Raw genomic sequence first — 17,430 nt, 5'->3', positions numbered from 1 at the left:
TGTTGTTTAAAATACTTTGTAATTTAATGTCAAAAACATTACTCTTTATTTACAATGAACAAATTATCACAAAAAAAGTAGTAGAATGAAACTGATGGAACCGTATTTCAAGTAATCATATAGCTCTTATAATTTTTACTGGCAGTGTGGACATAAAAATGGCTTGTTGCTGGAATCTTATCGCATTTTGTATGGATAGAACAGTGTTGCACTATATGAATAGCAGATGATTCAGTTGTTAAACAATTCCATGTGCTTTAAAAAAAAGTATAAAAAACCTGACAATCAACATAACACGGCAAAAGACTTGCATTCATTTGAAAAGTGCACTTGCCCAGAAATTGCTAAAATCCCAAAGACAAGACACCAATTCTGCTGTGCAACTAGTTCATAAAAGCATGACTATTATAGAGGCACACATAGAATGTGCATTGTCTTCGGCTGGACACACATTAGGATTCTCCAAATACAGCAGATCATCTTCAGTGCATGCTCTTTGGTTCTGAAACTTCACAGGACTATATGAGCCTTTGAATCCACAGGATGAAGGCAGCTCAGACTTCATTTGGGACCAGGGTCAGGTGGAAGAGTGGTCTGAGTGTGCGGGTGGGGCCGGGGAGAGTGAGGAGTATGGCCGGGGCTGGTCTAGATTCACATAGGTGATCTGGAGGTTGATGTAATGCTCCCCCTCTAGGTTGGAGTGGATCTCTTGAATAGCTTGCACGAGCGTAGGGAAACCTGGTCTCTTCTCAGGCTCAGGATGCCAGCACTGTATTAGGATGGACCACCTACAATACAAAAGTATATATATATATGACATACCAAAATATAGTATATAATAATTTCTAAATAATTTACTTTTTTATTACTATTTTTGACATTTTACTTTTAACATTAGGTCTTCTGGTGTTTATGATTAACAATAGCCTATTTATCATGCTTTCTCATTTCAATGTGTTTGGGCAATTTTCTGAATGCAAAATGGGTGTTGTTGACATGTAAATGTAGGCAGTTTTGTGGCTGTCTGACATCAACAAGTTGTGATCAGTGAATCTCAATACATTTTTGATTCTACATGAAATGAAAATGAATGGCAGGTAAATACACGTAAAATCATACAGGGAATCAAAGCAGTATTGTGGCTGTGGCAGTCGACGGCCTTGCATCAGATATGCTGTAATGTCATAAGGGTCCACATCAGGATACGGACTGGCCCCTCTTGTCATCATCTCCCACATCAACACTCCAAAAGACCACTAGAGGGAATAAAATGCATAAATATTTATGTATGTTATAAAAAGAATGTAGTGTCATACCATCTTGCTGAAACAGAAATTCCTCTATTTGATACATTTACATAAACATTTTTACCCTAATTCTCTCCTTGCAGGAAGTGAGGCAATTATTCATGTGATTTTAAAAACCGGATTCTTGAAATGGTAAAAAGATTTTCCACGTTTAAACTTACCACATCTGATTTAGTGGTGAATTTCTGTGTCTGTAGACTTTCTAAAGCCATCCATTTGACTGGCAGCTTTGCTTTCTTGCTGTCCTGGATGCTGTAGTATTCCTTATCATAGACATCACGTGCCATGCCAAAGTCAGCCACCTTCACTGTAAATGACTCATCCAGCCTAGGGAAAGCAGTTTCATTATATCCGTTAGCAATTTATTTGTCCGTACTCATTGTACTTTGTTAGAACAACAAAAAAAGCTATTGATTACAATTTGGTGTATATATATATATATATATATATACACACACACACACATACTAGATACATTATGATATTAAGGTAATTAAGGTTGCTGGTTACTTACATGCAGTTGCGTGCAGCAAGGTCTCTGTGCACAAATTTCTTGTTTGCAAGATATTCCATTCCTTTGGCAACTTGAAGCCCAAAGCCAATTAGGTCCTTCACTGTAGGACTCTGAACATGAAGGATATATTTGTATGGGGCAACATTTTTTAGTGCAACATTTTAGTAAGGTGACCTGATTTTATAAAGATTAAAATGTTTCTGGATAACCATCCTTGTTGGTTCTGGAGAAACATTTCTATCGACCAATCAGACATTGTTAAAACAGTCGACGTGACTGCAGTGGTTCAACCTTAATTTTATGAAGTGACGAGAATACTTTTTGTGTGCAAAAACAAATCTCTTCCCTGTCATTATCCTTACGCAGTTGATGCAGTAAGCACAGTGAAGGCTTCCGTGTTTACGCCTGAATACCGGCTCAGTATTGGCCGACACATGCGTGTGATGCTGACGCAGGAGCCGGCCAATAATGAAAGAAATGTTCATTTTTGGGTGAACTAACCCTTTAATATATGGTATGTTGTTCCAGACATTGACTTGTTGTATAAAATGAATGTGCTTACCCTCTGTGCAGAGCGGATGAAATGCCGGAGGTCTCCATGTTTCATGTATGGCAGGATCACCAGGGGAAGTCCATCACTGGGAAGCACAATGCCCAGAAGAGACAGGACATGGGGATGGTGGAAGGCCTTCATAAAGATTCCTTCTCTTAAAAACTGCTCCACCTCCTCCAGATCAGTGATCCCTTTCAAGAAAGAATATGAAATGCATATTTACGGTTGTCTTTTTCATAATGGCTAGGCATGTTAATGTTGTAATGTAAACTGTAATGTCACTTTGTTTCAATGAGTTTGTCGTTTGAAAAAATTAATATATGTCTTTTCATAACCTTACTAATACTTCATCCATATTGGTCAATGTGAGATATATAACGGATGATAATGGATATCTAACTCTCACTTAAAGTTACTCTTTAATAACACTAATACTTTAATGACACTGTTAAATGTAATCTTTAGCAAATTTTTATCCTGTATATTATAATATTGTGATGCCTGAATTCACTTTTAAAAATTTAAAATGATAAATTTTACTCTACTGGTTTATTTTTAATTTTTAGATTATTCAGTTATTGGCCTTAACATAACATTTAACATAACAAAATATAACAAAACATAACATAACATAACATAACATAACATAACATAACATAACATAACATAACATTTCAGCCACAATATTTCAGCCACAATTTTAATATTGGTGCACCTCTATTTAAAAGTGTTAATATACTTACTATTGAGTGACTTGACAGCACAGTGAGTCTCTTTTTCATCACTATCAATAAGATATCCATGATACACCGTTCCAAAATGACCTGAGGAAGATTTGAGATGAGTATGTACTATTAAATGAGAAAGATGGAAACCAAAACCAGATGGATTGCTATTGCCCTTAAAAAATGTACCTTTGCCAATGATTTGGTCATGCTGGATTTTGACCTTCTTGGGTGAGATCAAAACATTCTTCACCTCTTCCAGCAGATCTGGTCGGAGAGCAGACATAGAGATTGTCGGAGTTGGTATCAAAGGAGCTGCTGCAGAGTCCATCGAGCCAGCATACGGAAGACTGGTGAACGTTGAGCTTGAGCCTTGGAATGGAGGAGCTGTTAGACCTACAGGACACACAATTTATGTTCACTGAAAAATGGACGCTCTTTATAAAGATGCAAGATACCAAGTAGGGCTTTATAGGGATAGTTCACCCAAAAATGAAAATTCTCTCATTAATTACTCACCCTCATGTCAAGACTTTCGTTCATCTTCGAAATTACACAAATTAAGATCTTTTTGATGAAATCTGAGAGCTTGTAAAAAGATTGTAAAACTAATCGATATGAATTGAGTTATTTAGTAAAAATTTTCTAAAAGAGACACGATCGCTTTATATGAAGAACAGATTGAATTTGGGCTTATATTCACATGTAAACTTTCATCAACTCAGTTGTGGTAAACAGAAGCTCAAGCAAGTTGTGGTTCTCGCTTGACATGCGAGAACCAATGATGTTCATTCTCGTGTGTTACGCAGCATGTTTGAGCTTCCACAAGAGGTTTGTTTTTGCGCATCGAGCAGGTTCGGTTGAGCTTCTGTTTATGTTTGCTGATTAATCAAGTCAAGTCACCTTTATTTACAGTATATAGCACTTTTTACAATACAGATTGTTTCAAAGCAGCTTTGCAGTGATAACAGGAAAATTATGCAAGAAAGTTTGTTTTGGCTGTACAGCAGCTCTAGAGGAAAATAGTGTCATTGTCCAGCTTAAATAAGTTCAGTGTTGATTAATTTCCATTGTAAAAATCATAAGTTAATAAGTCTTACGGGTTTGGAACAACATGAGGGTGAGTAATTATTGACAGAATTTTCATTTTTGGGTGAGCTATCCCTTTAAATTATAGGTAAATTTTATTGTCTGTCTCATTGTTTTCACAGGCTATCTCACCTCTTCTGTAGTCACCATCAGGTGATCTGTCATAATTCTCCACCGCCAAGTGAGATGAACGCATGGATAGTCGAACCTGAGCAAGTGCAGCTGCCAACCAAACAAATTTTTTTTGTTTGTTTTTACATTCATATTCACCAAATTTGACATTCATTTTTCATATAGTAAAGGACCCCTCACCCTGTTCTTGGGACCAGAAAGTTATTGAGGGCACTTACTTTTTTTTTTCTTGCGCTCATGTGCCATGGCAAAGTAGGCCAGAGCTGCCCCCAAGCCAACTGCAGCTATGATGCCCAGCACCATGGCCAAAATAAAATTGTTCTTTGCAGTAACTACCACACCAATGTCATATTCTTCTCCATTCACAAACACCTGAGAAAACAAAGTGGAATAGCAGTGCATCATGAATGAAATGTAGAGCCATCTTAAATTTATCAAAGCTGAATTCAATTGATTACAGACTCTGACCTTGACTGGTGCGCCCTGTCTAGGGATTGTGAGATTTTTGGGGATCCGGCAGGTGATCTCATTGTCCAAAACTGTAGCCTTGCAATCCACTCCATTAATTGTCATGATGATTTCCATGCAACTGGACACCAGGGTCAGTTTTTTGTGCTGGAGTAAAAACAAGAATGTGATTAGATTATAATACCACAAATTTGGAAGTCTAATAATTTGATTGATATTGTAAATGCAAATTATGACTTAGAACCAGCGTTCATTTTTACAGTTTTAGTCATAATTTTAATTTAGTAAATTATTTATTATGTTGTTTTTGTTTCATGGCAGTCAATTTTAGTTATTTTGGCTGGAAAAAATAGATGAGGAGAAAAAAAAATTAAAATATTATTACAAAATTATTACATTTTAAAATATACTAAAATAGAAAACAGTTATTTTAAATGGTAATAATTTGTCACAATATTACTGTTTTTACTGTATTTTCATCAATCATTTTTTGATCAAATAAATGAAGCTTTGGTTCAAAAATGTAAAAACAAAATTATTGATTAAAAATTATAAAGCATATTATATATATAAAATCAATATTTAACAAAAATTTTAATGAATATTTAATGAATACATGGCCTAGTCAGATCATATACTTTTTAGTTAAAGGTCTGGCTATGTGAGACTATATAACCACATATATAATATATGCAACCACTGACACGCACATGTAATGAGACTTTGTCCTGCATTGGGCTAAGCTCAAGCACATGGCCCTCTGTTTCAAATGGGATGGGTTCCCCGTTAGCATGGCAGGTAAAAGTCTGAGACAGGAGTTCCTTGGCTCCATCTAAATCCACAGAGAGGATTCCTGTTGACTCCTCACATTCTGGGATTGTACACTCCATCTGGGTGGGATTCCTTTGACCAACACACACCTAAAGAGGTACATTATCCAATAAGTGGCAACATATTCACTATTATTAAACATAGTTTTTCAAAATACAGTTGAGTCCTACGGTTTGCACTGGTGCTGTTTTGTCGTTGACTTTGTAGTTAATGACAGCCCAGGGAAGAGAGTATAGATTCTGCCCAGTGATGGTAATTTTTGATCCTCTTCATTGTAGCAGCACCCAAAAAAATACATAGCGGACAAATTAATGATCTTTTATATCATTTACTGTTAAAGACCCCATAAAATTGTTGTGACAAAAGAAAAACTGAATGTTTTGACTCACCTTCTAAAGCCACAGTTGGGCTTCACACTCAACACCTCAGGATTCACCATGTAGCTAAATGTTTTTGTTGCTGAAATAGTTGATTCATCAATTACAACCTTCACATCTACTTCTGAAGTTTCCTCAACACCTTCAGACATGCAAATGATAGAAGTTCCATTGCTGGAGATGCTGTGGAGAAACAACAGGAGGAAAATACTCAAAAAGCAGTAGTTAGAAGTGAAGTACTCGCATCCTTGTTATATTTCTAATCCATGACTTATAACTGTTGAACAGTGAATTTCGTAACCTGGCGCAATAACCTTTTAACAGGGCAAATTCTGTCTCCAAGGCTGACCGTTCTGCTTCCACCAGCATCCAGATGTTTTCCTGACAGGGTGACCCGGATTCCCCCAAACTTAGGTCCAAAGCTTGGATTGATATCTGTGATTTCTGGGGTCTGATGGAAGGAATGAGGTATGAATTTAAAGAGAAAAATCCTACATGATTACTTAACATAATTAAGTGGAGTATTTAAAGATTGAGAATGTTTTGGTCATTACCACAAAACTGAAGCCTTGTATGCTAGCCTTCCCAGAGATGAAATATCCACTTTCCACTCTTTTTTCATTCACTTCCATTGTTATATCAACACTTTGCTCCAGACCTGACACTTCACCATCAACCCTACAAACCAGCCTGAAGAATGAAAAAACATTCATGAATTGACTGTACACATAAAATAACATATAAATAATAGATGAAAAACTTAAAAAACATAATAAAACTGAAATAAAATGTTTAAGTTGAGGTACTAAAATGACTAAAACTAAAAGTGAAATAAAAGAAATTAAAGCTAAATAGAAATATTTTTATAAAAACTAATAAAAAGGACTCACATAATAAAATAACTAAAACTTAAACCAAAAAATAAACTACTAAAATTAATTTAAAATTAAAGGAATTAATTAAAAACTGAAAATATAACCATAAAAGCTAATTCAAAATATTAATAAATACTATAATAGTATAGTAAATAATACTAAAATAACATTGATAAAGCACATATGTATGTGTGTTGGGATAAAATGAAAACGTTTTAGTCCATGTTTATCAGTGTTGGGGTCGTCAATATGAGTGACAACAAAGGTTATCTGTGAACTGAGTATTGGCTATTTAAAAAAAAAAAAAAAAGGATATGATTTGATACACCCCTACCATAGCTTCCTGTTTCAGTAGGAAGGAATCTTTCTACTGTATTTGTCAAGCCTTATTGTGTGGAAACTAAAATGTGTGTGTTACTTACTGGGAGCTACTGCTTTTCTTTGGTATAATAGTGCAGCTGTTGTTTCCCACTTTAACCTGGTGAGAGGTTTGACTGATAGCAGGTCGGGAAGCTGATCGGAAGTTCCAGCCGCAGAGAGTGAGTTCACTCTTACCATTTGAGGGCACTGTGCTGGGAAAAAACTAAAAAGCAAGAGTGCAAAAAAAAAAAAAAAAAAAAAAAAAAATCAAGTTTTAGGGTTGTGCATAAAGTTCATAACAGATTTTTTTTCAACTATGTGACAATAAACAGATGGACTGAAATATTATGTTATTTGGATCAGTCCGTACTTAAAATAAAACATAACTGTACGACAAGTCTACTTGGTTTTTAATTAAACAAATACAATATCAGTCAATAAAAGTCTTTGACTGATATTTATACTTCATGAACTTAAAGATCTTTTTAACTAAACACTTTTGCTTAAATGCTTGTAATTTGCACAGAGAAATATAAATCGTGCCTATGTACAATACATTTCAAAAGTTTGAGGTTTATAAGATTTTTAAATGTTTTTTAAAGAAGTCTCTTATGCCTACAAAGGCTGCATTTATTTGATTAAAAATACAGTAAAAACAGTAATATTGTGAAATTTTATTATAATTTAAAATAACATTTTTTACTTTTAATTTATTCCTGTGATGGCAAAGGTGAATTTTCAGAAGTCATTTCTCCAGTGTTCAATGTCACATGATCCTTCAGAAATCAGGGCTGCATTCAGCCCTGACAAAACGTTGCAATACGTTTTTTAAACAGAAACGGTGGTGTGTTGAACACCCCGTTCTGATGACGCAAGAGTTGCAACTATGGCAGCTGAGAAGGCCATTCTTTGTGTTCTTTTTGAAGAATTTTCGGAGCCTGATGAAGACGGTATAAATACGTGTTTAATACTGCAAAATACGCTCGATGTTACAGTCACTGCCCTTGCCGTCCAGAATAAAAGAGAACATCCCAGTCGAGAGAAGGGATTTGTGGAAACTGTGGTTCCTAATTATTGTGATCCAACATTTATGTTTATGAATGTTTATGAAAATATCACTCCACAATACAATAGCAAAATATATAAGTATAGTATTTTTATGTTACATTAATCAGTGTCTAGCACACCTTCCTAAGGGAAGGATATGGACCAAAAGACATTGCAATTACTAAATGATATTTAGACAGACTTAAAGAGGTTCCAGATCTATACTTGTGCTCTTATTATTTAAGTTATTTTGCCATTAATGTAAATAAACATGTGTAAACAATATACTTGCTCTTGTGAATTTATTTTGATGTTAATTACATTTACGAGCTGTTTCTTTAATACCACGTGGTTTATATGCATGTTGATGCTGATTGGGCTGACATTTTTGACACACCCACCAAACAAGAGAAAACGTATCTCAAACCTGTTGCACACCATTGCACACCGTTTCCAGGAAACATGTCGTTCAACCCGGAAACCGTAGCAAAACGTAGCGCACCGGTTTGAGCTTGAACGTGTTTGTTAACATTAGTTAATGCACTGTGAACTAACATGAACAAACTATGAACAGCTGGATTTTTATTAACTAATGTTAACAAAGATTAACAAATACAGTAACAAATGTATTGCTCATGGTTAGCTCATGTTAGTTAATACATTAACTAATGTTAACAAATGAGACCCTATTGTAAAGTGTCACCGAAAGTTCAAAAGTAGAATTCAAACAGAAATATTTTGTAACGTTATAAATGTCTTCATTGTAACTTTTGGTCAATTTAATGCATCCTTAATTAACAAAAGCATCAATTTCTTTTAAAAGTTTAAAAAATCTTACTGAATCCAACATTTTGAATAGTACTACAGTATATGAAGTTACTTATTTTAATTCTTTGGAGAACAAAGGAACCGCCAACAAATGCCCAGCATACATCTTAGCATCTAACTGTCCAAGATAGCTTTGATTTAACATTTTCCAACACTGCATAATTTTCATACCTCCATTTGTGTTATTTCGGTTTTGATGACTTTACTATTCTAAAATGTCGTATGTAGTACAAAATTAAGGTTCTTTTTCACTCAAATGACTTCACAGCCAAAGCTGGCATTCCATCTGGTGTGAGACAAGTCCTACAAGCACTGTGGTTGTTAACACAGCCCTACCCAGATATGACTACAATGATATTATCAGTACACACTCACCGTATATAATGAGGAATGCAAACTTAAAGACAGACAGTTTATTGCCAATGGCCAATTATCGTCATACTCCACTGGCAATGTGTTACCTGGGTGATAACAGGAGGGCAAGAGTTGCTACTCCACTGATCTTCACACTTTTGGGAACAGACTCCACCACACCAGCTACATCCCATAAACTTGGGCGCCGCTAAACAGACTGAACAGTTGATGAAATGGGAACAGCCTGGACCTCTGGGAGACACATTTATCAGCTGTACATAGGATGAAGAGAGATAGATTTGACACTGAACGGATGTAAACACAGAAAAATGCACTTAAGTCACTTTCAGTGCACTGGTATATTTTTAAACATTAAACCTTCAGTTCTTTGCTTATGGCTGATAAGCTTTTGAACTGTACAGAATAAACATGCATACCTTGTTTCCAACAACAAAGAGCAGAGACTCAGAAGAATGAATGGCAGCTATTCGTGAAACTCTCTCCATGTCTTCCACAAGAGAGTAGTTGGCAAACACTACAGGCATTGATTTGCTCAGAATGACCTGAAAAGTAAACAAATTTTTTATGTCTTTTGTATGTACACATTTACCAAGGAAACTTAGTCACAGCCACACAGATATGAAATATGCATGACATTTGTCCTTATTAGGGTACAAAATTCATTCATAGTAACCATCCATTTTATGAAGCCAATGAAAGCCTGGCCTATGATCAGATTGGCCACTGATTAGAGGGAAAGTTATGAACTTTAAAGTTTTTAATATCTGTTAAGGATTCAGAGTGAAAAAATACTCAGACGTCTTGTTATTGCAGATACTTATGGTGGCTAAGTTGAAAGATTGGGGTCTGAAACCCACCTAAAAAGGCTTTAGAAACACCTATGTTAGCTCCACATTAAAATTTAAGTAAATTTCAGTAAGATGCAAAACATTTTTCACAGTATTTGAAAAGGAATCCGTTTCTATAAAAAAAATAGTAATGCACTATTAACCTGCAAGAGCCTTCCGTGATCCGTGCCGATGTGTGCCACAGTCTTGGTCTCAATGGTGGTGACCAGAATAGAAGTGAAAAGCACATCGTTCATATGTCCATTGAAGAAGTCCACTCTGGAGCAAGGCTTTGCCACCATGGTGGGGATAGTTTTGCAAACCAAACCATCTGGATTCTAGACAAAATAGAACAGAATTAATAAATATACTTTGTGACTGCAAAAAATGTTTTTGCTAGGAAAATATAAGTAAAAATCAGAGCATACACAGAAAATGTCAATTTCACAAAAATAAAACAGCAAAATCAGCAACTACAAGAATATACACTCTGTCCCCTGGTTTTAAAGATTAGGCTAAAGATTAGTCCCAGACTAAACTGCATAATTCTGACATACCTTAAAATATGTCAGTGGCATTGCTTTGTCTCAAGATGCACACTTCTAAGGCACATTTATAAAAGCTACTTAAATGTCCGAAAGGCCTAACTAATCCTGGCTTAATCTAAGCCCTTTCTGTAAAAGCCAGGTCTATATGCCTGTATGTAAAGCTCAGCTATATTTTAATTTCATTGACACTTTTTCAAATCAACATTTTTACTTATTTTCCATTTCCTGTGCCATTTTTGTTATCATTTTTTACTGACTTCAAAAGGGGGGCATTGTGACAGAAAAAATGCTTCCACCTCAACAGCAACCAGTGAAAAGGAAGCAACAACTTGTAAACGGAAGGCTCCAGACACCATCTGGCAGTAATAAATGATTTCCTGCCCATAAAGCTTGAACCCTTGTACCAAATTAGGATTTTGTGGGATATGTGCAGTCTGTCAGTGGTAACACTCTGTCCAGTCAGGATTTTAACATTTTTGCGCATTGCCGTAGAAATGAATGAACTTAGGAACAGATGTTGTCATTTACAGTGGCAAGAAAAAGTATGTGAACCAATTGCAGAATCTGTGAAAATGTGCAATATTTTAACAAAAAAAGAGAGATCATACAAAATGCATGTTATTTTTTATTTAGTACTGTCCTGAGTAAGAGATTTTACATAAAAGATGTTTACATATAATCCATAAGACAAAGAAATAGCTGAATTTATTAAAATGACCCAGTTCAAAAGTTTGTGAACCACTGATTCTTAATACTGTGTGTGGTTACCTGGATGATCTACGACTGTTTTTATGTTGTGTGATGGTTGTTCATGAGTCCCTTGTTTGTTCTGAACAGTTAAACTGAGCTCTGTTCTTCAGAAAAAATCTTCAGGTCCCAAACATTCTTCAGTTTTCCACCATCTTTTGCATATTTTAATCCTTTACAACAGTGACTGAATGATTTTGAGATCCACCTTTTCACATGGAGGACAACTGAGAGATTCAAACACAACTATTAAAAAAGGTTTAAACATTCACTGATGCTTCAGAAGGAAACACGATGCATTAAGAGTCGGGGGGTGAAAACTTTTGAACAGGATGAAGAGGTCCAAATTTTTCTTATTTCGCTTCAATATCATTTTTTTTCATTTAGTACTGCCCTTCGGAAGCAACAGAAGATACTTGCATGTTTCCCGGAAGACAAATTAAATACAATTTACCTTGATCTTCAAATTCCAAATGTTTTCACCCCCCATCTATTAATGCATCATGTTTACTTCTGGAGCATCAGTGAATGTTTGAACCTTTTTTAAAAGTTGTGTTTGAGTCCCTCAGTTCTCCTCAGTGTGAAAAGATGGATCTCAAAATCATTCAGTCACTGCTGGAAAGGGTTCAAATATGCAAAAAATGCTGGAAAACTATAGAATCTGCAGGACCTGGAGATTTTTTCTGAAGAACAGAGCTCAGTTTAACTGCTCAGAATAAACAAGGGACTCATGAACAACCAGCACAAAACAAAAAAACAGTCGTAGATCATCCAGGTAACCACACACAGTATTAAGAATCAAGGGTTCACATACTTATGAATGGGGTTATTTTAATAAATTCAGCTATTTTTTTGTCTTGTGGATTATATGTAAACATCTTTTATGTAAAATATCTTACTCAGGACAGTACTAAATAAAAAATAACATGCATTTTGTATTATCTCCCTTATTTTGTTAAAATTATTAACATTTTCACAGATTATGCAAGTAGTTCACATACTTTTTCTTGCCACTGTATGTTGACTTTCTTGCTCCCATGGAACACAAAAGAAGAAATGTTTTCCATGCTTCAAAAAGGATGTAAAAACACCTTAGTAGAGTATCATTAAAGTGGTCCATACAACACAATCAAGATATTACAATTCTTCTGAAATAATATAACTTTGTGAGAGAAATTTTAGTTGTTATTCACTGAAAATCTTTACCTCCATCAAGAAGGGAAATTCATATTTCATGAGAGAAGTAACAATGCTGGATTTGTTGACAATAATTATCATGTGCTTTCAAAACTGACTGATCCAGTTCTCAAGTCTGGCAATCCAGCGGTTATCAGCTCATACTTCAGAATTTCTCTTTAGGAAGATGAATAAATAAGGAAGGAATCTTTTTTTTTTTTTTCATTATCATAATTCATAATAACTTAGTATGTATGAAATAAACGTATGTTATACATTATTTGTTACACACACTATAACTAATTAATGGAATAAAATAATCTGTAAAATATAACAGAATTGCAAGAAGCCAAAAATTTGAAATATTAAAATGAAAAACACAAAAACAATGTACGTGAGATGTACAGGGTGGAATGTCCAGAAATTATTTATCTGTCTTAGAAAAACTATAACTACAGGACATTTGCATTGTAAATCTTGTTTTAATTCAGCCAATCCCCTCGTTATCTCTGTTTCTATTGGCTAAAAACAAACTGTTGATGTCACTATTGAATATCCTGCCACTACATACTTTCTCTGATTTATCAGCACTGGCTCAATCTCTATCCAGAGGGATAGAGATAAACTCAGCACAAACTTTTGCCACAGAAAGTTCAGTCTACTAGTTGTAAGGTATTGAATGACGTATTAGTTCATGTATGAGCATGTGGCGGCTGGTATCTACAAAACAGAAAGTGACTTCATGGATTCAACAACGCAGCAGAGTCTTTCAATCCACACAAGATAAGAGTGTCTGATAAAGCCTGACTCTCACAGACATCCCTGAGCAAGTGCAGCTCCACATTTGACCGAAATCAAATGTTTGTGTGAGTCATTTCCTGAAAGTGGCTTTACTAACCATCAAATATTTTATGGTCCACTCCTTTTAAGGTTCAGGTTGTGTAATGTAAACTAGACCAATTACATAAACTCTTTGACTAAACACAAGATGGGGACAAGTCTTGAGGTACAGGTAGAAACATAAAATGGCAGTAGACAAATTAAAATGACTCATTCAGCTTTTCAGTAAGGCAAAATAATCATTCATATTGACAAATTAATGCTAGGGTGATCCGAATGGTTGCTAGGGCATTACTAGGTGGTTGCCAGGGTGTTCTGAAGATTGCTAGGGCATTGTGAGCCAATTGCTATCATGTTTTGGGCATTGCCAGCTGGTTACTAGGGCATTGCTAAGCTAATACTAGGGTGTTCTGGGGGTTGCAATTTGCTAAGGTAATCTGGGCGGTTGCTATTGCATTGCTGGGGTGTTCTTGGTGGTTGCTATGGCATTGCTAGGTGGTTGCTAGGATGTTCTAGGGATTGCTGTAACATTGTTAGGGTGTTTTGCAAAGTTAATATGGCGTTTCTGTATGGTTGCTAGGGCATTGCTAGGTGGTGATCTGGGTGGTTGCTATGGCATTGCTAGGTGGTTGCTTGGGTGTTCTTGGGGTTGCTAAATCATTGTAAAGCAATTGCTAGTGGTTACAAGGGCATAGAGGCAATTGTCATGCTGTTCTGGGGCATGCCAGGGCACTGCTAAGGTAATCTGAGTGGTTGCTATAGCATTGTTATGGTGTTCTGGGGGTTGCTAGGGCATTGCTAGATGGTTGCTATGGCAATGCAAGGCAATTGTTATGGTGTTTGGGGGGTTGCCAGGGCAATGGTATTCATAGGCAGTTTCTAGGGTGATCTGGGTGGTTGCTAGGGTGTTGTTAGGTATTTGCTAAGTTGTTCTGAGTAGTTGCAAGGACTTACAACTGGCCTTGAAAAACCTAAAAAGGGGGGTTCTGAGGAGCAGGATCGAGACACAGTGACTTGTTAATAATCAAGACCAATGTAACCTAATGTGAATAGTCAAGAAGCTGCACTGAGAAATACAAACTCACCTCATGTGGGCACATTTCACAGGACTGGAAATGGCACAAACCCCGTGAGAGTTGCTCCATCCCATTTGAACAGCAGGACTCTACCCCCTCATCTATGGCACTGTTCACGTAGTCGATTGGAAATGCACACAAGGCAGACTGGCTGATAGGATTCCCCTTTTTATCTGTTACAGCAAACACCCCAAACAGAACTGGGATTTCCATCTTCATCCCTAGCTCATCAGCCAGCTCCTTGCCTGCTGTACTGAAGTGAGCAGCTTGAACCGAGTTGTACACAACATCCCTAAAGCTCCTTCTCCTGCGTTTGGGCTCAAAGCGGCATTCCAGAACGATTTCCCTGTACATCCAAATCTCGTTGTCCTTGATCGGCAGCCGCCCAAGATGGGTCTGCAACTTGGCGTTTGGTTTCTTTGGGCTCTCCCACTGTACAGATAAGAAATACACATATTCTACAGTGGAGAACGTATAGATGTAGTCAATGGTAAATGTATCCTGGAATTTGGGGAGAACCGTCAGACTCTTCACTTGGCTGTCAAACCCATCTTCTGAGGAAAGTACGCGGCGAATGGAAAGAGAGTGCTTTCCGAAAGTCCCAGCAATGGTGGTATTGATGGTAGCTGCTGTAAAGAAGTAACTTGAAAAACTTTCTTGGACCACACTGACCTTTGTTCCCAGAGGACTAGCAACACAGTCAGGACAATCCGAGGGCGAGTTGGCTTTTTCATTGAATAAACATTTAAGGTCAAGTGGTTTTTGGCCTTCATTAAGTTCAAGCATGTTACAGACTCCATACTGGGTGCTCCCACAGATATACAGGACGTCAAGATCGCCCTGAGGCTCTAAATCAAGAACTTGGTTATCTGTGTCCAGTGAAGTTCCTGGTTCACTCTCAATTTTACAGTGACAGGTCTGACAGTCCGGACTGCCAACTGGGCCAGTTCTTAATTCCCATAGTTTAGTGAGATTTCTGTCCAAGGCTTCAACAACATTTTGAGAGGCTACATAAACTTCAGCAAAATTTTCTTTAACAACTATGTTCTGTATGGCTTTTGTAGTTTGAAAAAAAGATACAGAGTAGGCAACAGAAAAGTTTATGTTCATTTGTGGGATCGCAGGACATGTTTTTAGGGCACAGGTCAAATGTATCTGCAACCAGACACACTTTAACAAGGTCCTGGGGCTGATGAACATTTCCACAGTCCTATGTAGCCTGAGGCAAAAGGGATGTCACTGCTGTTACTAACACATGATGAAGATAACCAGGACCTCTGAATGGAAAAATGACAAAAATAAATGAAAATGAGATTAACAGACACTGTAAAAGGCTTTCTTCATTATGTCAGAACAACATTCATTCCATCAATTTACATCCTGTCATTAACTTGGCAATAAGACTGCTAAATGCAGCTCTCACTAAACTGATCAACATATTCATAGACTGTTACTTAGCATTTTGATTATATTTATATTATATTGCAAAATACTCCCTTACTCTATTATGCATGCATTATTGCTCATTACACAAATCATTTTTGACATACTTTACTTTTAAAATGTATTGATGCTTCAAGGTTTTGCTTCACATTTTTTTGGCTAAATGTTGTAGGATGTGTATAGTGTAAAAAAGAGAAGAAGAAGAAAAAAACATACAAATATGTACACCACAGTTTTCACCATATAGTCTACCATAGTTAAATTGTGGTAATTTGGTATTAGAAACCACTGTTATCAATCAATAAATAATACAGCTTGAAGGCGTTTCCATATTTGGTATTACTTAACTATTTTGGCGGAAACTATGGTTACCATAGTAGAATTTTGCAAGCGAGCTTATGAATTAGACGGAAAATGGCTGAATAATTACGCAATATATAGCTTTAAGTGAATGATTTTCTCTGTAATGTAGGCTATTGGAACGTGCATAACACCCTGTAAACTAATTTCCTACTGACTAAAAATAATTCATATGCAACTTTTTACGCGCAGTTTTAAACAGTCGATAAATAAACATGTCAGAGCGTAACCAGCTTTGATTTTCGATTTTAGTCACGGAGTTGTCTATATAGGCTATATACAAAGGAACTAAAATGTGACGTGTGCCACGAGAATGTTACAAAAAGTCTAAGCACTAAAAGGAGAAAATGTAAAAAGTGTGTGAATTTACCTGAGGCTCACCTGTGGCCTTTTACCTCTTTCTCTGAAGTCTAATGAAGAGCGAACGTGCGCACTCAGACGTCAAACTCCATTACAACAACACCACAGTAAACAACAACGGTGATTGTACTTGATAAATTGTACCTACCTGAAAAAAAGCCCCACAAGATTAACTGGTTTCTTCGTAGCTACGGGACAGTATCAACTTCTTGTATTAGCATGAGACGGAGAATACGGCCAATCCCACAGAACACGCCTGAACACCTCATAAGGAAGTGATGTTGCACAATTCTCTCTCACCCTAAACATCTCCCCAGGGATTGAAATCAAAATTAAGGCTTGTACACCCCTTTCCTTGACTAAATACCATTTAGGCGCATTTAACATCTAGATGAAGACTAACATCTGGATTTCCTTGACTAGTCTGAGCAATAACATTTTTAAAGGAATGCAGGGAATTTAGTTCCCATACAGGCTATAGGCTATTCTGGGGTGAGGGGGGAAACTGTTGCGTCAGCATTCATTATAATGTATGTAATGGAAATTTTAGCCAGCAATCCACATTACACCAT

At 36.4% G+C, this 17,430-nt stretch overlaps 1 protein-coding gene across 3 annotated transcripts; it reads right to left on the bottom strand.

Annotated features, from left to right (window-relative positions):
- mst1ra (macrophage stimulating 1 receptor a) lies at positions 1–17,196 on the bottom strand. Of its 3 annotated transcripts, none has more exons than XM_051897835.1 (21): positions 17,007–17,196; positions 14,705–15,972; positions 10,473–10,646; positions 9,898–10,023; positions 9,568–9,732; positions 7,294–7,454; positions 6,551–6,686; positions 6,311–6,447; positions 6,009–6,179; positions 5,790–5,886; positions 5,499–5,708; positions 4,789–4,935; positions 4,539–4,692; positions 4,321–4,410; positions 3,289–3,495; positions 3,118–3,198; positions 2,384–2,565; positions 1,822–1,931; positions 1,469–1,634; positions 1,120–1,256; positions 1–788 (listed from the first exon to the last, which is right to left on the bottom strand). In XM_051897835.1, the coding sequence occupies exons 2-21, from the start codon at positions 15,893–15,895 to the stop codon at positions 578–580; spliced, it is 4,053 nt and encodes a 1,350-aa protein (XP_051753795.1). In that variant the 5' UTR covers positions 15,896–15,972; positions 17,007–17,196; the 3' UTR covers positions 1–577. The 3 variants fall into 3 exon arrangements, with proteins under 3 accessions (XP_051753795.1, XP_051753796.1, XP_051753798.1); XM_051897836.1 differs by having other exon boundaries at positions 16,869–17,017; XM_051897838.1 differs by lacking the exon at positions 17,007–17,196 and adding an exon at positions 16,880–16,999.
- Positions 17,197–17,430: the final 234 nt, after the last annotated feature.

The sequence above is a fragment of the Ctenopharyngodon idella genome, chromosome 6, assembly GCF_019924925.1.
Source record: "Ctenopharyngodon idella isolate HZGC_01 chromosome 6, HZGC01, whole genome shotgun sequence".
Classification (NCBI taxonomy): Eukaryota; Metazoa; Chordata; class Actinopteri; order Cypriniformes; family Xenocyprididae; genus Ctenopharyngodon; species Ctenopharyngodon idella.
The sequence above is the reverse complement of the archived record's forward strand: the minus strand, read 5'-3'. Positions and strand labels throughout refer to the sequence as shown.